This window comes from Bombus affinis, chromosome 2, assembly GCF_024516045.1.
Source record: "Bombus affinis isolate iyBomAffi1 chromosome 2, iyBomAffi1.2, whole genome shotgun sequence".
In the NCBI taxonomy this organism is placed as follows: Eukaryota; Metazoa; Arthropoda; class Insecta; order Hymenoptera; family Apidae; genus Bombus; species Bombus affinis.
Genome location: NC_066345.1, coordinates 3,108,351 through 3,133,612, shown reverse-complemented (window position 1 = coordinate 3,133,612; position 25,262 = coordinate 3,108,351). Strand labels below are relative to the sequence as shown.

General features: G+C 39.4%; 2 protein-coding genes and 1 long non-coding RNA gene across 6 annotated transcripts in view; 1 reads left to right on the top strand and 2 right to left on the bottom strand.

Annotated features, from left to right (window-relative positions):
• LOC126913793 (G-patch domain and KOW motifs-containing protein homolog 1-like) overlaps window positions 1–3,569 on the bottom strand; it is a 60,363-nt gene extending 56,794 nt beyond the window's left edge. The window contains exon 1 of one of the 3 annotated variants that reach the window (XM_050717060.1): window positions 3,434–3,569. The gene's annotated coding sequence lies outside the window, so the exon portion shown is untranslated. Of the gene's footprint in view, window positions 1–3,166; window positions 3,322–3,433 lie in introns of those variants that run through there. The other 2 variants (XM_050717058.1, XM_050717063.1) reach the window with 2 other exon arrangements.
• A 219-nt stretch (window positions 3,570–3,788) lies between these two features.
• Window positions 3,789–8,105, top strand: LOC126913814 (uncharacterized). Its single transcript, XR_007709401.1, has 5 exons — window positions 3,789–3,922; window positions 4,078–4,401; window positions 4,618–4,977; window positions 5,032–5,184; window positions 7,428–8,105. It is a non-coding gene; the product is annotated as an uncharacterized LOC126913814 (long non-coding RNA).
• A 430-nt stretch (window positions 8,106–8,535) lies between these two features.
• LOC126929031 (katanin p60 ATPase-containing subunit A-like 2) lies at window positions 8,536–11,501 on the bottom strand. Of its 2 annotated transcripts, XM_050745028.1 has the most exons (7): window positions 11,150–11,501; window positions 10,561–10,761; window positions 10,201–10,450; window positions 9,849–10,017; window positions 9,679–9,791; window positions 9,280–9,482; window positions 8,536–9,122 (listed from the first exon to the last, which is right to left on the bottom strand). In XM_050745028.1, the coding sequence occupies exons 2-7, from the start codon at window positions 10,644–10,646 to the stop codon at window positions 8,738–8,740; spliced, it is 1,206 nt and encodes a 401-aa protein (XP_050600985.1). In that variant the 5' UTR covers window positions 10,647–10,761; window positions 11,150–11,501; the 3' UTR covers window positions 8,536–8,737. The 2 variants fall into 2 exon arrangements, with proteins under 2 accessions (XP_050600985.1, XP_050600986.1); XM_050745029.1 differs by lacking the exon at window positions 11,150–11,501 and having other exon boundaries at window positions 10,201–10,445; window positions 10,561–10,720.
• Window positions 11,502–25,262: the final 13,761 nt, after the last annotated feature.

Sequence of the window (25,262 nt, the reverse complement as noted above, 5' to 3'; positions counted from 1 at the left end):
CACCAACTGGCAGCTCTTTAGAGAAGTCTTTACACACACAACTTCAGCCTCAACTTCACTAAAAACCAATGAAGAAATCGAAGCAGCCACGGAATACTTAAACACGAGCATAATAAACGCTATCCGCTTCTCCACACCGGCAAAAACGTCCATCGGCAATCACGAATACCCCCAGTACATATTAAAAAAATAGCAGAAAAACGTAGACTAAGAAGGATATGGCAGACCCATAGAACACCGGAGGACAAACGCAAACTAAACAACGCAACTAGAAAATTATCCAAAACTATAAAAATCTACAATAATGACCGTTTTCACAAATATCTCGTCAGCTCGTCCCCCACAGCCGACTCCAACTACTCACTATGGAAGGCCTCCAGGAAACTCACGCGCCTCCCACAAATAATACCTCCAATCCGCCGTCCGCAGGGTGGATGGGCGCGTAGCCCTATAGAAAAAGCCAACCTATTTGCCAAACACTTGACTGAAGTATTCCAACCCCATTCCTCCATAGCTGCAGCGGACGTTACCGAATATCTGCACACTCCCTTCCAAATGTCCCCTCCTATTGAACCCTTCACTTCTTCAGAGATCATAGAAGCAATCAGTCGCCTAAACCCCAAGAAAGCAGCAGGTCACGACCTAATAGACAATAAAGCAATCAAGGAACTTCCCATAAAAGGGATTGCACTCATCGCATCAATCTTTAACGCTATCTTCCGCCTTGAATACTTTCCTCAGGCGTGGAAAATCTCACTGATCACCCTCATCCCTAAACCCGGTAAACCAATATATGAAACCAGCTCCTATCACCCAATCAGTCTTTTACCTACACTGTCTAAACTATTCGAGAGGATGCTCACGAATCGTCTCCTTCCACTCCTAGAAGAATTGAAAACACTCCCAGATCACCAATTCGGCTTCCGAAAACAACACTCAACAGTAGAGCAAATCCACCGCATAACCCACATGATCAGCCAAACCCTTGAAAAGAAAAAATACTGCTCAGCGGTATTCCTAGACATCCAACAGGCATTCGACAAAGTATGGCATGAAGGGCTACTCTACAAGCTTAAAAAGATCCTACCCCACCCATACTACACCATCTTAAAATCCTACCTAACCAACAGACAATTCATAGTTAAATGCCTAGGCGCCACTTCCGCAACATTCCCAATAGAATCCGACATACCCCAAGGTAGTGTCCTCGGACCCCTACTGTTCTCCATCTACACTGCCGACTTACCTATATCAAACGAGGTAACAATAGCAACATTTGCCGACGACACAGCACTATTAGCTACCCACGCAGACCCGGCAATTGCCTCATCCACTCTCCAGCGAAGTCTCGACTCCATGGAAAAGTGGTTCGAAAAATGAGGCTTCAAAATAAACGAAAAAAATCCTCTCATGTAACCTTCACGCTCCGAAAACAAACCTGCCCCCAGGTCACCATTAACAACACAATAATCCCAAGCAAGGACTCCGTAAGATACCTGGGCATGACCCTGGACAGGAGGCTAACTTGGAAAAAACATATCTCAGAAAAAACAAAGCAACTAAAGGAAAAACTAAGAAAATTCTATTGGCTCACGGGCCGACGCTCCAAGCTAAACATACAGAACAAAATAACCCTCTACAAGGCCGTAATAAAACCTGTCTGGACCTACGGAATCCAACTATGGGGAACAGCAAGTAATTCCAACATTGAAATACTCCAACGCTTCCAATCGAAAACGCTAAGATCCCTATCAAATGCACCCTGGTATCTTACCAACGAAACAATCCACCGTGACCTCAAGATACCTACAGTCAAAGATGAAATACACAAGTCCAGAAGCAGATATGACACAAGAGTCAACAACCACCACAACCCACTAGTCACCCAACTACTGGACACGACGGACCGATCTACATTTATCATATTTTATATAAAATTAGAAGGGACCTTTAAAAAATTGCATGCAACAACACACTTACAGGTACTCTTGAATTAGTTTTTCTACATGTCTGATTATGTCTTTATATGTGTATGTCAATTCAAATTTATTTTCTTAAAAGTCCCTTAATGAAAAACTAACACTTCATACTAACTTAGAACTTTTGAGTTCTTAGAATATTCTGATTTAGTCACTGGCTGTACCATAAATTCATTTACAGATATTATATTTCCACCAAGAGCTAGGTTTATTATGAGCCTTCCTGTATCATCATCGAATCCTTCTATTTGACCATAATTATTACCTTGTTTTCCAGCTATAATTTTCACAAATGTTCCTTTCTCGATTTTAACTTCTTCCTCTTCTTTTTTGGAATCTGTATTTTTCTTCTGCAATGCTACTTTGTCTGCTCCAAGACCCATACCTTTTGGTCGTAATTCTGGTATGACAGCTGCTACTAATCTGTAATAGTTAGAATAAACGATTGTGAAATAAAAAATGATGTTCTCTGTTTACTTTCCAATAAGTGATGTATTAAACACATATAATTAATTTAATCTAGAATAAAATTCATACTTTTCATTTCAACCAATTCCCTTTCCTGGTTGCCATCCCATTCCCTGTAACATTGCTACACCAAAAGCATCAATAGGAATTTTTTCATAATCTTGTAACGTAGACTGAAGAATAAAAAACAATATTTATAATATGCAAATGTAATACATCTGTGCATTGCACATCAATATGTTGATAACGTACCTGTTCTTTGCCTCTTAATGATTCATCTTCTACTAAAGGTAAAGTTAAATCATTTGTTTTAGTTTCATGTTCATTCTTTGACTTAAGTTCCTCAATGATTTCTTCCGCCGCTTGCTCTTCTAAAGTAACAACTTTATTTTCACTATCTTCAACTGGCTCTTTCTTTATTGATATTATTGGCGATGTTTTTCCATTAGATAGCTTTGATTTTGCCTCGTTAACACTAGCGTCTCCTACCTTTTCCTTATCTGCCTTCGGAAGGAAAATGTCTGCATCTATTTTATTAACAATTCTATCATGCCAGGTTTTTGAACCTAGTAATGGAATAATTAGAGATTCATCTTTTCTTTCTTCCTCATTGAAATAAAAAATTGTTTTCAAATATATATATTCCGCTATTGGTGATTTTTATAGGTTAGGTTGAGGTTATATGTTTCTTGATTATAAATTTTACTTTTTGAACTCACCCTATTACTTTAATACCTTTTTCATTAAGGCATTCAATGTAATCAACTTTCTTTTTTTCTTGTGGAATAGCATTTTTTCTTAATAGATTTCTTAATAGATTTTGCAAAACCGAAGGAAATCTTCTTTCCTTCTTCTGCTGGTTTGTTTGTTATTTTAACACTGACTTATAGATCAATACACATGTATATACTAGACATAAAGATTGATGTCACTTGAAACTATGTACATGAATCTAATATCTTATTATACTTTATTAATCTACTCACAATTACTTGCACATTACTAAAATTTCATTCCGACAATATATCAAGCGCCTGAATAAGTGACATTAAAGTAAACATATATGAGAGAGGAAATAAGAAGAACTGACGCCTATGGTTTTCTATGTTACAGAGCTAGTGCTGCACCATACGGCCAAATGCCGAAAGTGGCTAGGATATCCCAGAGAGAGTAGTGCTGCACCATGCAGTCAAATGCCGAAGGTGGCTTATGCTAGTATATATCTGTCTATACGTTTCAATCAGAAAATCGATATTATGTGTTCATGTGAAAGTTCACATTTCCTTAGGAGCTGTATTTTGATAGATTTAAGCTTCTAATGGAGCATTTTAAACGTATAGAGTATACTATGAAGTAGAGTGCGGATCATTTTATATTCATAGAAAATTTGAATGTATGGAAATGTACCAAATGCTCATGATATGCAAAAATATGCAAAATATTCAAAGTAAACCAATCATCAAAAAGTTTAAAAGGTGAAACAAATTTCTTTAATAACACCTAGATTAATTTTTATTTGTTAACGATCTACATTCTACTACGCTTTTAATTCTACCCTAGTTTATGCACCATAGCGCATGACAGCGCTATTATGTCCTTTACAATTTATTCAAGATCATTCTATTTTCAGATCAGACTCTCTATTTTTCTTTTTGCATCCTGCAAATTACCGTATAGTGATGTAAAACGAAAGCTATTGCTCGTTAAAATTTGACGTACTTTTGTTTTCATGAAAATATACATATGTTGAATTAAATAAACTAAACTATTGATAATCACATTGAAAGTATATATATTTATATATAACTTAGATTTCACAGATTTGGATTCGATATTGAAGTACTTCTTATGTATTAACGAAGAAGATAAAACATACTAATACAAGCATAATTCAACTGAGCGATTATGATAATGTTAATGCGCATCTCCGAACGTGCAGAGGATAAATGAGCAGGTAAGTTGCTCCCATCACTTTCTCCTTTGTTTCATGCAACTGTAACTCTTAGAATGTAATGTATAAATGTATATAACTATCCTTAACCGCATTGACGAAATGATGATAGACACAATTACTTGTTTGTCAGTTGAAGATCTTTTCTTTCCTCTTACTACATATTTATGTACTCTTAACTTGTCTTTTTAGCAATACTATCGCTCGTTTGTTCTACAGTTTTCAGAATTCTACCTTTTAGCGTTCTACACACGATCGGAGCGTAAATGTGCCCGTAGTCTGCCTGTTCCTATAAGCTACTTTAAACGATCATCTTTGATTGTGTTGGCTCGTAGATCATAGAGGAAGCCATTTACCTATCTTTCGGAACAAGAACTACAGTTAAAAACAGCGACCAATTGAGAACGGTAGTTAAGTCCGCGAGTAGAGGGGTGAGCGTGTTTTAGCGGCGACAACAGCACACGGTATGCAGATACGAAGCCGGGGTAAACCGGCAAGCCGTAGTTCACGGACCGTAGTAAGCGTGGTAACTCTGAACAGTCAACGACATTTGAAAGCCGGCCGCGCTCTGGAATTCAGGTAAATTTACCTCTTTTTCGTCTTAAATTTTCATTGACATTTCTCTGCTTATAGATTATTATACGGTTAGAAATGACATATTTTTGGAGATATCGAGGAATGGTACTTTTAAGTAATTTTGATTTTCATCACTCATAAATTGAACCGAGGAAATTCCATTAATTTATTTACCGGCTGTTAAAAAGTTTTAATGAAATGGGACAAATGGTAATTAGTTGCGAAAATAAGGACAGTTGTGCCAGAGTTACAGTGTTTGCCTTTAATTTCAATTAACTGTACAGCCTGAACGTGGAGATTTTGTTCCTATGTAAATGATGAGATATACGACACACTGGACTGGTTTCTCGATAGTTAACATCTAAATGGTTAAATTAGGGAATGCTTTAACAAAGTTGATTCAAACATTTGATGAAAAACCCATAATTTACCTTTCTTAGAAATAGTCTTATACTCTTACATATCTTTTATACATTTTTCTTATATATAGAAATCTAACATTTATCAAATATGTGACAATTTCTGCTGCAATCAAACATCTTATTTACTCTACGTAATGAAGCTAAGTTTAATTAACTTTCCTCAGTATGTTACATCACCAGTCACGCTCTCGATCCCGCTAGCTAGGCAATAAATCATCAAAAGTCGAGTTACAATTACGTTCTTATCCTACTTCAGAGCCCCTCACCTATCCGTTATCCAATTTCCTCTTCGAAATCCCATCGTGAAACCGACAATTAACTACTGTTCATCAGCATACGTACAGTTGACGGAATCGACATAATGAGACAGCGGAGTTAAATGTTAAAAAGTTTGCATATTTTATAATTTGAATGGCGTAAGGGAAAATAAGATGTTTGATTCGCCTAAGATCGTTTCATCCTGTATGGCACCAACATTTCATAAAATATTATATAACACAATTTGGAAAACAGGGTTGAGAATCATAGTGGTGTAAGTTAGGCCATTGCCAGTTTTCATCAAATAATCTTCTGTGTTTATTACCGTAAAAATAGATTACATCTGTTCAAACCGTGGAAACAGAAATGGTAGAGAATAAAGTTACGACTTAATCGGTTCTGAAACCAAAGGGAAGATATGTTTTAGAGTAAAAATGAATTCAAACATTCGGAATTACGACTTAAACCACTATGACATTGAATTTGTCGTATGAAACCTACGCGTTGGGGAACGTGTTGAGGATGTCCCGAAACGTAGTTACAAATTAAGACAGGTCCGCGAGGCTAACTGTAAAAGAGCGAGCGTAACTGTGCGGAGTCGATGTTAACGGAGAAGATCTTCCTGCCGAAGATTTGTTCCGCTATGTCTAGACGTTCTATCCTTTGTTTCCTCGTTGCATTTTTTTACTTTCATTTTATCGCCACGAACAATGTTGCTCGTCGTGCTCTTAACCGTGCAACAGTCGGACAAAAACCCGTTCTACCTCGTATATAGCGTTCTGTTCGACACGGTCCACGAACTTACGGACAGATTTTTCGCGATTAAAAGAACAAGATAAGACAATTTCACGGTGATCTCATTGTTGTATATGTATACGGAAGTCCCATGGTTGTCGAAGTTTGTGCAGTAATTCTTCTTTCTCTTTCTCTTTTAATTAACGTTTTTTGCAGAAGAATGACCGTGGTGTGGAACATGATTGATGTTGATGGTGTAGTAATGGGCGGTGATGCTTCAAACGTATATAATACACTTGAGTTGTATCAAGCATGTTTTTACAACTTTGAGTCGGTTTTACGTGTTCTCATGTTATTGTAACGATTAAGTTACCATAAATATAGCAGTTTTCCCAATGGATCCACGCGTCGAGAGAAGCCATATCACGTAAAACATACATTTCCGTATAATGTTGTACAAATAACAGTCTAAGAAGAGTAAACACTCTTTATTACGATCATACATGTATATTGAAAATATAGCGATCGTTGCAACGTTATGAAAAATTATTGCAATGAAAAATTTTGACGGTGGATACGTATCGTTAGCAGATGATTCACAAGTTTCGAATCGTCTGACGGTACTGGTGCGTTGAACTTTCAGTGGTTGCGCGCGTACGCGTGTCGAGTCGAATTCTAGTTCGATTTCGCTATGGTAAATGTAATCGAGTGAACAATCGCGCTACCGGGTCTACGCGTAGTCCGGAACTCGGCGCATAATGCCGCGGAAACGGGCATTACAGGTCATTCAGAAGTTACGTCTCATAAATTAAAATACATAGAAGAATGGCAATTACATTCTCCTTTTTATTATTTATATTCTATTATTAGAACACGTATCATTTTTCAAAATTTTCCTTGTAATCTACAATTGTTTATGTTATCTTCCTATTGATCATCGACTTTGTCATTTGCATGTCTCATTTTCCTCGTGTTCGGCATTTCAATATCAGGGAACGAATTTGTATCTTCTACATGAAATCATCTCTTTAATTTCAGATAGACGAATATGCGGCTGCTTCTGTTCCAAATATCTCCGTTACTGTGCCTGTTGACGGAAATCGGCGCGGCTGGGATCGGTAAAGCATGGCAGATCCTGCCATACGCGACCGATTCCTGGAATCACCCATCATGGCCACGGCTCGACTCTTCCGCGTTCGAAGTTCGCAGCGTGAGCGGGATTGGTCATCTCAATCCCTTGTTTAATTGTTGATTTTTTTAAATCTTTGTTTATTAATTCCAGATTTTTTACATATTTTTTTTTTACATGATTTTCGTCCAGAATAAACGCTGAATTCTGATTGTAGGGTGGTACAGGCAAAAGTACCGATACGCGACGGTACGACATAGCCATGCATTATTACATTTTTTTTCTTTTTTTTTTTTTAAGATTATTATTGTAACTTAAATTTAAGCCGCTGTTACGCTGTGCTTATGTGCGATATTTTAATTTATGTCCTGAAAGCCTGGACGCAAAAACAGGACAGTTCGTTAGCGTAGGAGGGAACTTCTTCGTTAGACTGAACTCTGTTGATTGACTATTGAAAGCGCAAAGCGTAATAAGTTATAGTAATTCTTTTGCACGAGATTAAATAATTCAAGAGCGTTATTTTTTAGTATTGATTATTTATTTTAAACATTGAAATTTACAATAAACATTTAGAATTTACAACAGAATTTGGCTAATAATTCAGTTGTATGAGAAAAATTTCAAGACAATTATCGATACATAATCCGACATCGCATTTTCTGCATTCTCTTATTTTTCTCACAAACAACACATTTTCTTCTCGATAATTAGATGCGACTGTCCTCGAAACAGGTAGACAATTATAACGAGACATTATTGGCATTTGCTTACTGCCGTTACTAAGGAATACATTCATATTTATCTCACATAAATGTAATAGTATTACTTCTACTTGATCGGAAAAATCGACAAACGCGTATATCTGTCCTTAGGCCATGCGGAATACTTGCAAAAAACGCATATATGTGTTCTGAGTCTACACCCATAGCTTTCGCCCGGCGCATATACGCGCCCATACATGCGTTAATAAGATAAGAGGAAATAAAAGACAGATTATCGATAAAATACACTAACACATATGTAATACGTGGATATATTACCACTCAGATTACACATATTATATATTATAAGGGAATACGTATACCACGTATACATATATGTAGAACGAACATTTCAAACTTGTTTATAGCGCGTGCGCACACATACATGCACGCACACGAACAATTTTTCGAACGATAATTATATTAATGATATATATTATGATAACCATTTATATTTTTTAAAATATGTTCTTATGGCATACATATTTATTCCGCGCTTTATATCTATCCACATCCGTGACTGTAGGTGACATTGTTTTTAACAATTTTGCTATTATTTCATAATTCTTTAATTCATATTTCAAAGTCGTAACAGATGTTTCTTTTTTTTCAAGTTTTTCCCACATTGGACTTATTTCTAGCAGCCATGCTTGCTTACAAAGCAATTTTATATCCGCGCAAGAATATTTTTCAGTAGATTTTATTATGTGGGTTACAATATCCATATTCTCTAATAACTGGTTGCTAAGGTATAATTTGAACATATCGAGTCGAGTAACTTCATTTGGTAATGATACGTATATTTTCTTTTCGAGGCGTCTGTGTAAAGCTGCATCAATGTCCCTAATAATATATTTACAATAAATATTATTGTTCTGTTATATTAATAATAACGAAGGAATATTCCGAACAACACAATAATTAAGATTAAGATAATGAATGATTATGATATTAAGATATTTTCTACTTAGAAAACATTGAAATAGCGTGATATACATACCAAGGGCAATTAGTTGCAGCCAAAAGAACTACATTAGAATTTTCGTTAGATACTAATCCATCCAATCTAGAAAGAAGTTCTGATCTGAATCTCTTTGCAGGTTCAGACAATGTACAGTTTACTCCTCTATTTGTGCCTATCCAGTCAATCTCGTCGATAAAAATAATTGTAGGCGAATAATTATAGGCAAGTTCAAATAAAACCTGTTCAGTTTAACAAATGTATTTATTATTTATTAAATATTATATTCAAAATTCCTTAAATTCATTGTTTCATCACGAACGTAATATCATTTCGTTTTCCAAACAACTATTCTATTTATATATGAATGACGACAAATAAAAACAAATCTTTTTAAACCTAGAATCTCTTCTTCATAGACAAAGGAAATCAACTTACACGGATATACTTCTCGGAATCGCCTCTCCATTTGCTCACCAATGAGCTGGCCGTTATGTTAAAAAAGGTGCATTGGCATTCTGTTGCGACTGCCTTCGCCAACATCGTCTTCCCTATTTCGTAATTGATTGTAAACATGTACGGGAATGAAAGAAATACGAGTATCTTACCTGTACCAGGTGGTCCGTATAGCAGAATACCTTTCCAGGGAGAAAATGGGCCATTAAAAAAGATAGGGTACTTAAGGGGATACACAATGGCCTCCTTAATAGCAGATTTACATTCCTCTAGGCCTACAATGTTGTCCCAATATACATTTAATTTTGTCAGTATGATTTCCTGCGACAATACAAAGATGAAATGGCGCATAATCTCCGTATTAATTTCCGTAAGTGTTATGTAATTCGTTATTTAAAGCTTTACTGAAATCCCTGCGTCATTGATATACAGTGGATTGTTTATCGATAGGTATTTTATTTTTAAAAAGCTTTACAATACGTATATTAATCGAAAATAACTTACGCATGAAATGTCTTCAGCAATCTTCCGCAATTCCGGATTGTCTATATAAAGCTTCCGAGCCCGTTGCGATATCTTTGATTGCGTGGATTGTTCCATTGAGACGTTAAATAGCTCTTCTGATGAAGCTCCATCGCTTTCATTGGCGAAAATTGGTGTCACTGTCATTGCGAGATTAATATCATCCGTAGCGTCACCCGTCATCTTCTGTTGTACATTCCTCCCTTTCACAGACTCACTTCTCGTTTCTTTGCTAACAGATTTGACACGTTTTACTACTTCTTCGAAGATTGAATGATATTGTAATCGATACGTTGAATACGTTGAGAACGTTGAATAGTGTTAAATAATTTAAATTCTTACACTTTGTTCGCATTTGTCATTTCCCTCGTCTTTATTTCCTTTTCAGTTATTTTCTTGCACAATATAGGATATTTTTGGAATTTCATCTTGTAATAATTTTCATATTCTGTAAGAATAATTTCCAAATCGACGTTGTCGCAGACTCGATATTTCCGAGGTAGACGAGCTTCCCGGATTAATACATCGCTAATGTCTACATATCTAAAAAATATAATTTTTAATTCATTGAACAAATTTTATGCTATGAGTACACACTATACGATAATCATCAATTAACTGTTTTATTTCTAGGTAAGACAGACAAAAAGAATGTACTGTCTATTTATTATTATATAAATCCTCGGCGATAATATTTTGCCTTCTGCTTTTTAATTTCCAATTTTTAAAGTTTGAATTTATATATATTTTCATTTATAACTAGTTAATCTACGTTATCGATTGAGTTATTCTATAACTACTGAGTTACCGATGTCGATTTTCAAATTTTGGTTCCTTCCCCTCTTTCCGCACTAATTTCTATTTCGATTGGTCACCGATATTATTCGAAAAAATTGCAACTAAGAAGATATCTAAATTGCAATGTACTCACCCATTGCGTCCCAAATAATCACATATAAGGTACAATATGTTCCGATTACGTTCCGAAGTACGACTCTCCTCCTAATGCGACATTTATTTTTTTTATTATTAACAATAATTATTAATAATATAAAGATTTTCATGCAATTTTCTGTTACATTGCGAGTTTAATCAATTTGTTACACATAATTTTGTTATCTACCATCTTGATACGTGCAAAGATAAATCTTAATGATATATGATACAGCGTAAATGGTTATAAATAATTAATTATTGACAATAATTATAAGAATTATCGAAAGAAAAAATCATAGATACTATGTGCGAGTGTAAAATATCACAAAAAATGAACAACAATTGTGAAAAACGCAATATGGCAAATCAATGACAAAACATACTCATGACTGTCATGGAAGTTCCAAAGTCTAAAATCTAGAATATTCCTTACCTCTTTTCGCAAATTATAAGATATCTTATTTGTGGTACCTTGCAGCGATAAATCACCGTTCATTGTGATAGTTTTAAATGTGATAATGATATCCTTGTATTGACTATCGTTTTTCGATAGTTACGAGAATTTTCGTTTATTACTTTGAGACAATCCGTCACTTCCTTTCTCTTATAAAGTTTCCCTTCAACTCCGTTGAAAACTGAGCATCAAACAGGAGACGAACGATTTGTTGTCATGGCGATGTTGGTTCACACATAAGCAGGGTGCGAATATAATGATGGAATAGTCGAGTCCTGTCTACTGTATAGTAAGATGGATGCGACATGGAAATAGAAAGAGAAGGCTGTATATAGGCATTTCCTGTCCTTGTTTAATCAGGCATGCACACTAGTGGACACTGACGGCGCTCGTTTACCGTTGTTACATATTTCCGGTACAAGTACGCGGGCATTAGAGAAGGACGGAACGGTCTCTCTCTTTAGCCCTATATCGCGTTTTTAGTTCGCTCACGCGCTCTGTACTTATATCTGTCGGACGCACGTCAGGATTGGGGGTGGGGGTGTTCGGTGAATCTTCGTTGGAATTAGCCATAGGTGCGGTGTAACAATGGTTGAGTTTATTGACACAAATTAGGGAGATTTACAGCGTCGATAGATAATCGCAAGGTTTCGATATTCGCGGCACTATGACAATGGTCTCGGCTCCGGCAACGTTTCCGCGGTCAACGGATACTGGACTTTACCCTTCGTTTGCGTCTAAGTTACACTATATGTTAGAGCACGGGGGCAATTATTTCGTATACGAAAGACAGGTCGATTACTGATGAGATCGCACTAGAGAGTGACTCTCCGTCGCGGTGACGCTGTCGAAGAAAACTATGATGGGTGTGCCTAAGGGCACGAGATCATCGGATTCGCGGAGAAAAGTCTTCGCTCGAAGGGTGAGGGAAATTGACGTTGCTGTTAATTGGTCAATTTCCATGTTGGTGGTTAGAGAAAGATATTAGCTGTCCTTGGGGAAAGTTGCTAGCGAGAAGCGTCGTTCGTGGAAGGATAGATTTCTCTTATCTTCCCGTAGTCGGGGCACAGGCCATTTGTCTATTTGAGAGACTTTGTGTAATTGAAATTTAATATTCGTAGCGGGTCCTCGCCCAGCTAAACATATACTGTGAAGATGCGTTGGCATCTGGCAATCGTCTTACCCGAAGGACAAAGTCTGCGTGTGGCGAGCCACGGGACAGAAATCGTTGAAATGTTTACCGTCGTGCCCCGTCCCAAGTATTTCTTTTAAGGAAAGCTATAGAGTTACTTCATGCCTCTGTTAGATAAAACGTTCATCCCTTGACCGCGACTACGTTCGGCGACCGGTTGTCACCTCGAGCCCGAGCTCACTATCATAAATTTCGAATAAGTACAGTCGGATCGAATTACAACAGTTTCTTAGTGCGGCTATGATGAAATCTGGATTACAGCGCTAAGGGGGTCCTCCCACCGCTCCAAAGGGGAGGCTCCGGTGTTCTTTCATCTCCGACACGGCCATTCTGACTATCACACGTCCTCGGGTGGATCTAAAATATTGGGTTTTCCTAATATTAAACTTGATATAACTGGTATTTTGTTCCTTTATAGTTTAGCTAAATTATATTGTACTGGTTTCTTTATGGCTTAACTAACTGTCCAAATAGGTCAAGGGCCCAGGTTAACAACAAAAATTTCGATTGGATGTTCAATGATAAAGTAGGGAAGAAAAAACACAAAAGTCAGTAGCATTATGATTGGTATTCAAAGCGCCAGTTGCATCTTGTGAGTTACCGGTCAGACCGTAATAACATGACAGATCATTTTCGATTTCGTACACGGATGAGTCTCAGTTTGTTGGATCATATTACCGCACTGGGCGTGTGTGGAGACACTGGGTGCAGGTGCATTGATGTAATAGGCGTGTATGGAGACACTGAATGCGAGTGCAGTGTATGGAGACACTGAACACGAGTGCATTGATGTAATAGGCGTGTATGGTATCACTAGGCTTATGTGGGAATGCCGAATGCTAGTGTGTATTCGCACTAGGCTTGTGTGGAAATATCGAATGCTAGTGTGTGGTCGCACTAGGCTTATGTGGGAATGCCGAATGCTAGTGTGTATTCGCACTAGGCTTGTGTGGAAATATCGAATGCTAGTGTGTGGTCGCACTAGGCTTGTATGGAAATATCGAATGCTAGTGTGTGGTCGCACTAGGCTTGTGTGTGGAAACATTGTGTTAAATGTCATAGTCATAGTGTTAATGATCCTCTGAGATCGGTGTAGTCATATCATCATTGTCACTGCCATTGTCATCACTACAGACGTCCAACTCAGCAGGAACGCAACTATTCGGCATTTTTCTTAATCTATCATGACTGTATTTATACGATCGTTTGCCATCTAATGTCTTTAAAGTATATCTATCCCCTTCCAAAATCTCTGCTATTATCAATGGGCCGCTAAACTTTGGATCTAACTTGGTTTAGTTTCTTTCCTCGATTTTGCGCAATACGAAATCACCGACATTAAACCTAACCACTTTAGCTTTGGTGTTATCGAATCTTTCTTTGTCGTGTTTGGCAAAAATTGCTATATTTTTTGTCGCCTGTTGTCTTACATCGGAGATATCTATTTCTCTTTCTTCAACGCTATCAGGTAGCAACAAGTCGTACGGTCTTGCTGTCCTACCGATTAGTAGTTCCAGTGGGCTCGCTTTAGTCACGCGGTTGGTGGTGCAATTCAGGGCCAATTGTATCTCCCCAATCGCGTCTTGCCATGATCGACCGGTCGTCTCTACTACCGTGAACATATTTTTCAACGTACTCATAACACGCTCTACCTGCCCATTGGCTCTACTAGCACCGGTCGCTATCAAGTGGACTTTAATTTGTTTGCTTTCACAGAACTCCTGAAATTCCCTGCCCGTAAAACATCTACCCTGATCTGCTGTTATCCGGCAGGGACTGCCGAATAAAAATATAGCGGACTTGAGAGCTTCGATGGTGTTAAAGGAGTCTATCTTACGGGTATGATGTAAGTGTACAAACTTCGTGAAAGCATCGACTAAAACAATGACATATTCCTTGGAATCCTTTTTACCGCTTAGCTTGCCCGTTATGTCCATGTGGACCGTATGCCAAGGTATGCTGGTCTTAGGTATAGGATGTAGCTCGGCCTGGATCTTACCCGAGCTTGCCTTCGAACTCTACAGGCATGACAGTTCTCTACGAATTTGCGAACATACTTCGCCATTCCTTCGAACCAGTAATACTCGTACAGCTTCTCGAGCGTCTTATCCCAACCCAAGTGCATAATCGACTGATGCACATGGTTGATAACGGACCATCTAAAGCCTCTCGGGACGATGGGCAAGCAGAGGGTTCTACCCCTCCGCTGCACTTTGCGATAGAGCATACCTGAGCGCAACTCATAGGTATTCGCGATATCTTCCGCGAGCTCGTCGTTTCGTAGTTTGCGGGTAGTTTCTATAATTTGCGGGTCGCGACGCTGTTCGGCCAGTAGCCAGTCTTCCGATATTTCGGCCAAGTTGATTTCTTTCTCCGCAATTTTATCAATTTTACGGTGGCCTAAGTCTACGGGATTTCGCGAGAAGAAATCTACGTGGGACATCCTCTTCCCTTCTCGGTACATAATGTCGAAGGTGAAAGTCTGCAAGTAAGCCCACCACCTGTGGACTCTATCGTTCAAATGCGCTTTGTTACTTGACGCTTTCAGCGAATTGCAATCCGTAACAACAAGAAATTCTCGTCCGTGTAGGTAGTGACGGAAATGCTTGATGGCGTTTACGACTGCTAACGTTTCTAGTTCGTAGGAATGATATCTAGATTCCGCGGGGGTAGTTCTTTTGCTGTAGTACTCGATTACTCTATTTTTACCTTCGACTTTATGCATCAAGATCGCTCCGTAGCCCTCCGAGCTGGCGTCGGTATGTAGCTCAATTGGGTAATTAGGGTCGAATATCATTAGTACCGGCGCGTCGGTCAGGACGGAAACTACCTGTTGTCTGATTTTCTCGTGCCTATCTGACCATGTTATGTTTTTGCTACCTGAGGTGAGCGCATACAGGGGTTTCATCATCTGCGAGAATTTAGGGACGAACCTACGGAAATACGAAGCTAACCCGATGAATTGTCTGAGCTGAGTGACGGTCGTTGGCGCGGGTAAGGAACTTAAGGCGTGTATTTTACCCGGGTTGGGGCGAACTTCTCCGTTATGGATTATATATCCCAAGTAAAGTACCGTTGTTTTCAGAAAAGAACATTTCGCGAAGTTGAACGAAAATCCGGCTTTCACAAGAGTATCTAGTACGGTGTTCAACCTTTCTAGAGCTTGATCTATCGAGTCGGCAATAACTAAGACGTCATCTAAATAAACGACGACGTAAGAATACGCAAGGTCGCCTAAGGCGTTAAAGATGGCCCTCTGAAAAACGGACGGTGCATTTTTCAATCCGAACGGCATTGTTACATACTCATATTGTCCGTCGGGTGTAACGAACGCGGTATACTCCGTTGAATTGGGATGTATGGGGATTTGGTGGAACCCGCTGGCCATATGGATATTAGCCTGGAGGCTAATGAAGTATTTCGCGTTCTGCAATCTCGCAATTTGGTCTGCGATAAGGGGTAGGGGATACCGATCCGCAACCGTATTTTTATTTAGCGCTCGGAAGTCTACGCACAGTCTATCCGAGCCGTCCTTCTTCTTCACGAGCAACATAGGACTTGCGAACGGTGACTTACTAGGTCTTATAATGTTTGCTTTAATTAGTTCGCTAATTCTCTCCCGCACGGTTTTCCGCTCTTCCTCGCTAAGTCTGTAAGGACTTCTTTGGACGGTGACGTTAGGGTCGATTAGTCGTATCTCTAGCTGGTCCGTAGTTACACGAGTACGTGGGAAACCCGTGATGAATGAGTTTTTAAACCTTTCGAGAATGGAAATTAACCGGCCCTTATCGTTACCAAGTACCTCGGTGTCTACTTCACCGAGATCGATCTCGTTTTCGACGGTCCTATTACAGGCGTTAACTATTTTCGTTTTGCAAATATTGAGACTGTCGCGCGTAATATGTACGTCGAAGCCTTGGCTCAAAATTTCGCGACCAATCATGATATCGTATTTTAAGTGGCTATCGGGGAGGACGTGAAAAGTTATCTCGAGCGCAAAACCGTTGATGCATACGGTGGACAAAATCTGCGACGTACTCTTAACGCATGCATTCCCTATCCCTCGCATTACTACTACGTCGGCCGTTCGTATGCCGGGAAATTTCGGGGCAACGGACTCCTTAATTAACGAGCATTCGGCCCCAGAATCGAAGCAAAATGGGAACGACTCACCCTGGAGGCTTAATTTACCGGTTGGGGCCTCCACCACGCAGGATTCGACTCGACGTTCCTGGCCGTTGCTGTCTCCTCTCTCCTTCCGCAGCGGGTAGTCAGAGGCGATGTGTCCTTCCGCTTGACACTTGAAGCAAACCGGCTTGGACGATGTAGCTTGTCGGCCTCCTTCTGGACGTCGTATCTTCCGTTTCTCGGCCCGCATCTTCTTGCGGCACTCCGTCATTTTATGTCCAAAGGCACCGCAGTAGAGGCACTTGTTCTGGGGGTCGGACAGCTTGTGTCGTTTGGTTTCGGGGCTAGTTGGTGTATTGCTTGTCGCCGGCCTCTTCTCGTGAGCGAAGACTCTTATTTCGCTTAAAAATTGGTCCTCGGTCCGGATATCCTTCTCGAGTGCCACTCGTTCGATACGCCGGTCGACTGACTTCACTCGATAAAAGGCGATAGCATTGAATAATTCCGGCAAGGTTATATGTTGCCACTTCATCTTTATGAGGGAACGGACGCGAGCGGCGAAAGCCGCCGTGTTTTCGCCCTTCTGTGGTTGTTCGTTAAGTATCTTTATTAGTGTCGAGGTTGCTGTATCCTTGCCACCAAAACGCGTCGTAAAAAGTTCCGTAAACGCTGGCCAAGTGAGGCCTTCTTCGAACACTCCCTGCGTAAACCAATTTGCTGCGGAACCCTTCAGAGCACTGCTCAAAGCGGTGGCTAGCGAACGGTCTTGTAGGGGGTGGTCCTTCATAATCAGACCAGCAGTGGTACACCATGCGACTGGATCGGCGCCCGGGATGTCGGGGTTAAAATCCGGTAGCACAGTTTTGGTAGGTTCCGCACTCGGCTTCAAATTCAGCTCCTCCACTAGGCCACGCAAAATGGCCCTCATTCCGTTCACCGTCATAACCGATTCGAATCCCACTTCTGATGTCGGACGCACGTCAGGATTGGGGGTGGGGGTGTTCGGTGAATCTTCGTTGGAATTAGCCATAGGTGCGGTGTAACAATGGTTGAGTTTATTGACACAAATTAGGGAGATTTACAGCGTCGATAGATAATCGCAAGGTTTCGATATTCGCGGCACTATGACAATGGTCTCGGCTCCGGCAACGTTTCCGCGGTCAACGGATACTGGACTTTACCCTTCGTTTGCGTCTAAGTTACACTATATGTTAGAGCACGGGGGCAATTATTTCGTATACGAAAGACAGGTCGATTACTGATGAGATCGCACTAGAGAGTGACTCTCCGTCGCGGTGACGCTGTCGAAGAAAACTATGATGGGTGTGCCTAAGGGCACGAGATCATCGGATTCGCGGAGAAAAGTCTTCGCTCGAAGGGTGAGGGAAATTGACGTTGCTGTTAATTGGTCAATTTCCATGTTGGTGGTTAGAGAAAGATATTAGCTGTCCTTGGGGAAAGTTGCTAGCGAGAAGCGTCGTTCGTGGAAGGATAGATTTCTCTTATCTTCCCGTAGTCGGGGCACAGGCCATTTGTCTATTTGAGAGACTTTGTGTAATTGAAATTTAATATTCGTAGCGGGTCCTCGCCCAGCTAAACATATACTGTGAAGATGCGTTGGCATCTGGCAATCGTCTTACCCGAAGGACAAAGTCTGCGTGTGGCGAGCCACGGGACAGAAATCGTTGAAATGTTTACCGTCGTGCCCCGTCCCAAGTATTTCTTTTAAGGAAAGCTATAGAGTTACTTCATGCCTCTGTTAGATAAAACGTTCATCCCTTGACCGCGACTACGTTCGGCGACCGGTTGTCACCTCGAGCCCGAGCTCACTATCATAAATTTCGAATAAGTACAGTCGGATCGAATTACAACAGTTTCTTAGTGCGGCTATGATGAAATCTGGATTACAGCGCTAAGGGGGTCCTCCCACCGCTCCAAAGGGGAGGCTCCGGTGTTCTTTCATCTCCGACATATCTATTACATTCCCACCATAAGCAGCGGCCGTGCCAGTGACTTACAAAAGTTTCGAACTCGCGGACGTTTAATCACGTTCCCTACTCCGAAAGGGTAAGTACAAAGTTGCTCGTCTCAGTACTCTTGTTAGAAGTTTTATCATATTTTTCATTTCGTGGCTACAAGTTTTTCCAGGAAATTCTTATCGTTTTACAAGGGCTGTGGGGCACAATGACGTCAGCTATCGATCATATACGCGAATTTGTTGTAAATTAATTAGGAGAATATCTGGAGTTCTTTATCGTTGTCAGCTGTAAAATATTAGAATTTTTCATTTATAATTGTCATATTTTCGACTCTTCCGTTGCCAAGACCATCTTGAAAGATTTTTGGTATGTTCCATCACCCTTGTTAAAAGTGTGCCCATTGGTTAGATATATTGATTTTAAAAACCAATACGTATATCAAGTTTATTATCTCACAGAAACAAAGAAATTCGTTTTATTAACGAATTTTCGATGTTTCTTCTCAATTTCCTTTAGTATCGAACGAAGAACATTATCTGATCAAACGTTTCATCGTTCAAGTAAGGTTCACCTTCTTTAATGTCAATGATTTTGAGATATGTTATTAAGCTCCAAATTCTAAGCAATCTTCTATATATGTACATATAATTGTGTATTATATATATATATAACATACGTATAATAGCCAAAGTTCAACTCCCAAGTATACGCAAAGCTTTTATTTTCAATTTATGCGATACCACTATGTTTCATGAATTTATTTGTTAACGGTATTGAAACAAATACCAAGCAGAGGACGAACTATCCGTGAACTGTTTTGCCAACGAGTACGCTTCCAATATTTTCTGTTTGAGAAAACACGATCTAAGGGGGGGGGCAAAGCTTGATAATCTCGAAAGAATACAAGCATCAATTTCAAGCGCTTATAGGGAATCAAGCGGGCTTGTTAAGGTCGTAAGTTGGACAATTATCCCGTGTTAGGTTCAGTCAGCTTAGTCCTACACAAAATTGATCCAATCATGTGAAAACAAATGCATTCTGATTTTTGTCGCAGATATTTCTGGTCTACGCACTCCAGTGCCCACACAACAGTTATTTAAACAGCTGATTTTCCCCTATTCTAGAGCGACAACATCCCCTGATCTTTTACAACCATGAAGAACTCGTACTCGAAAATACTTGCAATGCTCATCTGCTTGCAGGTTATTTTTGTCACTTTCTTCCCGTCAGGGGCTGGTAAGTTGATACTGATTAATTATACCATCGAAATTCTATATAATGGCTACAAAAAATATTTGCATCATTACCCTCATTTCCTAACGAAGCGCGTCTTTTTACCAAGTTTTATATTTCATTTCATAGTATCAAATCTCTGTAGTTACACGAAAGTATTAAATGATAGGAAACTTGATATACACGAATTTAATTAATTAATAAGTTAGTCGATATACAGCCATTATTATTTCATGTGAAATATTACAACGTCAAAAACTTAACGTTCTTGTACGTACAGTATTAATCACAAATTGTAAGAATGTTTACTGATAAGCAAAATATTTAATATGGGAAACGCAGATCTATGGAAAGAGAATTCCTGACATTAGACAGGAATACGCGATTGCACGAAATATTTTATGGTATGTCTAACATGGAGAATATATGAGGCGAAGTACGAAAAATTGTCGAGTGGCAAAGATATTGACGCTGGTAATCGTTTTCAGTGGCTTTAGGAGAAAACTGTATTGATTTCGAAGGAGAAGTTATCTCACATGGACTGATGTATGTGCCGGGACCTTCGGTTTGCAGCCTCTGCGTCTGCTACCATTCGGAGCCAAAATGGTGCCAGGCTATCTTCTGTTCACCTCCTTTTGTAAGTATATGCTCATTCTAAGAGCAACCAGCTTAACACAACCATGAGAAACTAAAGTACACCGTTAACGCTTGCATGCTGGTCGTTAAAACACATGCTGCGCGAATAGGGTACACAGCGATTCATTTAACTCGCCTTGAATTAGTTTTAGAAAAACAAACATGGACAGGGATAATTTTTGTCACGAGCCGTTTAATTTATTCGTTCATTAGAACGAATTAATTTACACCTGCTGAGATCGCGATTGATGCGACAAATTCGAAATCTTGTTCCATATAAATATTTTTAAACAAGCACGTCGTAAGCTTTGTATATTTTTTAATCGCAACGAAACTGTTCAGAGAAATGCTGAAATTATTAATTAGAAAAGGAGATTTCTACGCATCGTTGTAAAAGTGTCAGGGAAAATATTCGTGAAACAGTTACGTTGTTACAAGTTCTACAAGAAGAAATATTGAAAATCACGTTCCACTTATTCAGTTGCACGTGTAAAAGGTATCTTGCGTTCGCGCAAAAAATCTCTGAAGGGTACATGCTTTATAATAATTGGAGTGTCGAAGTTGTTACGCGGATCGGCGTACACGTACCTTTTAATGAAACTAGGTTACTCATTCGTTATTCGTTCCTAATTTTCAGCTTCACGATTTTTACGCAATAAAATTTTATACACCTGTTCGGTTTATAAATGATTCAATTCAAATTTAACAGAATTAAAGTTGAAATAATCATTTGTACTTCGTTAAAAGGTTCTTTCAGCATCTCGTTTTAATATTTTTATTGGTAATATTTTGTTAATCGTTATATTTAAATGGAGTTTTTCAAAGGAGAGACATTTTAAGGTAGGAAATGGACATACATTTATAATAAGAATTCAGAAGAAAGAATATTTCATACAGAAAGAAATATTCCGTATGTATAAATAACTACGCTATGAATTTTATATGTATCGGATATTCCTTCTGGTTAATGTATCTGATGTTTTTTCACACGAGGTAGCGTATATTTGCATCTATATGTCTCTTCGTTTCTCAGTAGTAAAACTTAGCATTCATGCGGCTGATAAGTAGTTACGCACTGACAACGAGAAACATAAAATGAGTAAGAAGCATGAGACATTCTATAAGAAAAATAAAGTTGTTTTTATCTTTCATTGCATATTCGTCAGAATATTGTTAATAAATATTTAAGTTAAGAATTCAGTTGAAATAAATACATAGGATTATACATTTATTTATATATGTATCTATGAACGCATTTGACATAAAATTTTGATAACGACTAAAATTATATATTCTGATATTAAATTAATTTAATGAGAATAAAAAACTAATTTTTTTAAACAAGATTTTGTATAAAGTTATATTTATTAGGAAAAGTTCGTTCATCCCTTTATAACATGATAGGATTAGACTCATAGCTGTGTAAATCATTTCATGGAATAGTATATGTGTGCGTATGTGTTCTAAGTTTTTATTATAACAATGCTAAATGTACTAGGAGACGTTTTTAAAAATTCGTAAATTTTTCTTCATCAAACATATCAATCGTTATATTGAAAAGTTAATTATCTTTTATTTGTTTCGAGCTGCACATTGATTGAGACATTCGTGTTGGTTATAATTGCGAATTTAACGCAACGAAGTTGTTTGAATCCCTTGCAAGCATGTAAATATATCGTCGAATTAATAGGTCAATTACTTGAGGTTGGAATTGAAAGAAAGGGAAAGGTGGAGGAGAAGTCTTGCGTTTGAATGCGGGACACTTTTAAAGCCCACAGTTCGCTGAAATTGCCAGAGAATTCAATTAAATGGCAAATTAAACCATTGAACTGAATCTGTTTCCAATCGCGAGCTTAGAAGTTCTATCCTTTGAATTTTTATATCAGTCAACTTTCTTTTTGTACGTACGGTAACGAATATAATTCATGAATTAATGAAGTATGTAATTGGATGAAAGTTCTTCCTCCTGGATTCAGTTTAGACTAAGAAAAATTATATAATAACGAAATTATTAACTTAAAATTGATAGAGTGTATAGTTTTTTTTTTTTTTTTTTTTTTTTTTTGCGTGAGGAGGGGAAAATGCTGTTACGCATACCCAGTGATCCGCATCACTGGGTTATGTGGGACTCGGGCGGATGTTGTTGCCATACCCACTAAAAACCCCTCCTCCTTTTTCCTTTGCTTTGAGGACAGACAACCCCGGTAAAACCTGTCGGCAGTCATCAGGGTTGTCCTTTCATGCCCCGTTGTATCTTCTTCGTCGGGCAGTTATTCTGTATATTCAGTATACTGTATATTCAGTATTGCTCTCGTCATCTTCTCAGCTAGTTCAGAATACTGGGCTGATCTCCTTCTGTGGTTCTTTGTTGTCTTGTATCTCTGCCTTCACTGCTCCGCGTAGTTGTTGTTGCTCTCGTTCTCCTCCTTACCTCCTTCAAGGCCTTCGCTGTCACCCTCCTGTGAGACATGACGGTCTTGCGAAATTGCCTGAATTTATCCCAGCTCTCGTTCTTGGCGGTCACCGTGGCGATCAGATTGTCCACGTCGCCAAGAGCGTTCTCCAGCTCAATCCTTCTGTCCGTTCACTTCGGGCACGTGAAGAGGGCGTGCTCTGCATCGTCGTTAGGGTGTGCACAGTCGAGACAGTTGCTGTCGCTGCTCTTGCCAATCCTCTTCCTATAGAAACCAAAACTCCTGTAGAGGTGAGCGTGTGTGCGTTATATATTTATTGGACGTGCGTGATAGTTGTAGTAGTTGGGCCTGGTCCGCTGTAATTGTCACTGGGAGCTGTAGATGTCGCTGCCGTCGTCCGACAGTATTTAGTGTCGAGTGGTGGTATTTGGCTTGTCGAGTGCCGTCACACTCCCATGCCCGGTTAACAGCTGCACGGTGTGATGATCGATGTCCATCTTCTTTTTGGTAAATAGCAGCGCACTCGGTATTAATTTCCTTGCGCCTCCAGTTCCTCCTTCAGCTCGTTGCCGTCATCCGCGCCGATCCTGGTCTTATGGATCTTGTTCCTCTCGTAAGTCTCTCCGAGCATCTTTATCTTTATGTAGATCGGGAGATTCCCGGTCAACACGCAAAGTGCAGCGTGGGAGACGGTACGGTATGCACAGGGCCGTTCGCTGTGTCCGTTTCAGCTTCTTCCTGTTCTTATCGGTATTCGCTAAGCTAATTCTTCTTTCTGAACCCATACTGCCTCCGATGGAACGGGTCCGTTCCGATGCATCTCTCGATGATCTTGTTAAAGCATTTTTCCCAGATCTTGCTCATGGCTGGGAGTATGCTTATCGGCCGGTACGCGTTAGGGAGACCGGGATCCTCTCCCGGCTTCCTTAGCAGTATTACTCTGACCGTCTTCCAGCAGTCTGGTTCCAGCTTGCTTCCAGCTCCTGCTTCCAGCAGTCCAGGAGTCTTCCATCGACTCCTGCAGCCTTCTTGGTGTTCATTCTTCCGGCGGCATCGACGACATCGCCTTCGCCGATGACGACGCTGAAGCTGATGTCTTCCTCTTCTTCGGTCTCTGCCTCTTCGCGGCCCTCGTAATGGGAGAGTCCGTGTCCCATGGTGAATAGCCTCTGTAGGACTGCTTCCACCATGTCGATCGGCATGTCGTTGGTTGGTTTCTTGCTTTTGCATCTCTTCATGACTGTGCGATAGGGTTTGCCTTCTTGCTTTTTTGTATGGATGGAAACGCGTTCTAAATGTAAAAGTAACGGAGTAATTAGCGATGCACGATCCCAGGCTGGTGAATATTTTTCCATCGGGAGAAGTCATGTCGAGCGATACAAGATTTATATGCTCGTTCTGCCAGTTATTTCAACGTCTGTTACGCGATAGAAAATGAACATAAATGAATAATAAATGTATTACAGCCATAAAGATTGCTTGATGTACGCCACCGTTTTTCCCCTATTTCTCCGATACAATTTTCCTTTTTTTTTCTTTGCCAAACACTTTACTAATCGGTACGTATTCGAATTATCCTCAATTATTCTCGGTTGTTTCCGTTTCCTTTGGATTTACATAAGTACTCGTTTGATGTACGTGCAGAGAGAGATAATAACTATTAACAGCTATAAAATAAGAAGCGAAGATACGTTGAAACTCGACTTCTAGATTCGCGAGACTTTGCAGAGCTTCGAAACTCTCGTGTTTCAAACCTAATAAAAAGTTGTAGAGGGAGAATTACATTGCGAGATCAGTTAAGGAAAATCGTATCGTTGTAATAGGATTATTTCAGCGAGGGAAATTCCGTGTTGCGTGTAACGCGTTGCAAAGCCATGAGCTTTTTTTCGGGTTAATATACATAATCGCCTTATCGAACTTTCCATCTAAACCGTTGCGCTCACACGTGAATTTTGCATTTCAATCTTCTTACTTGCAGTCCAGTCCAGTTTAGTGCGACTAAGCTAAATGTTTCAGCCCTTCCAGGTAGAATATGTTTTATAGAGAGACGTACAACTCTATGAAGGAGAGAT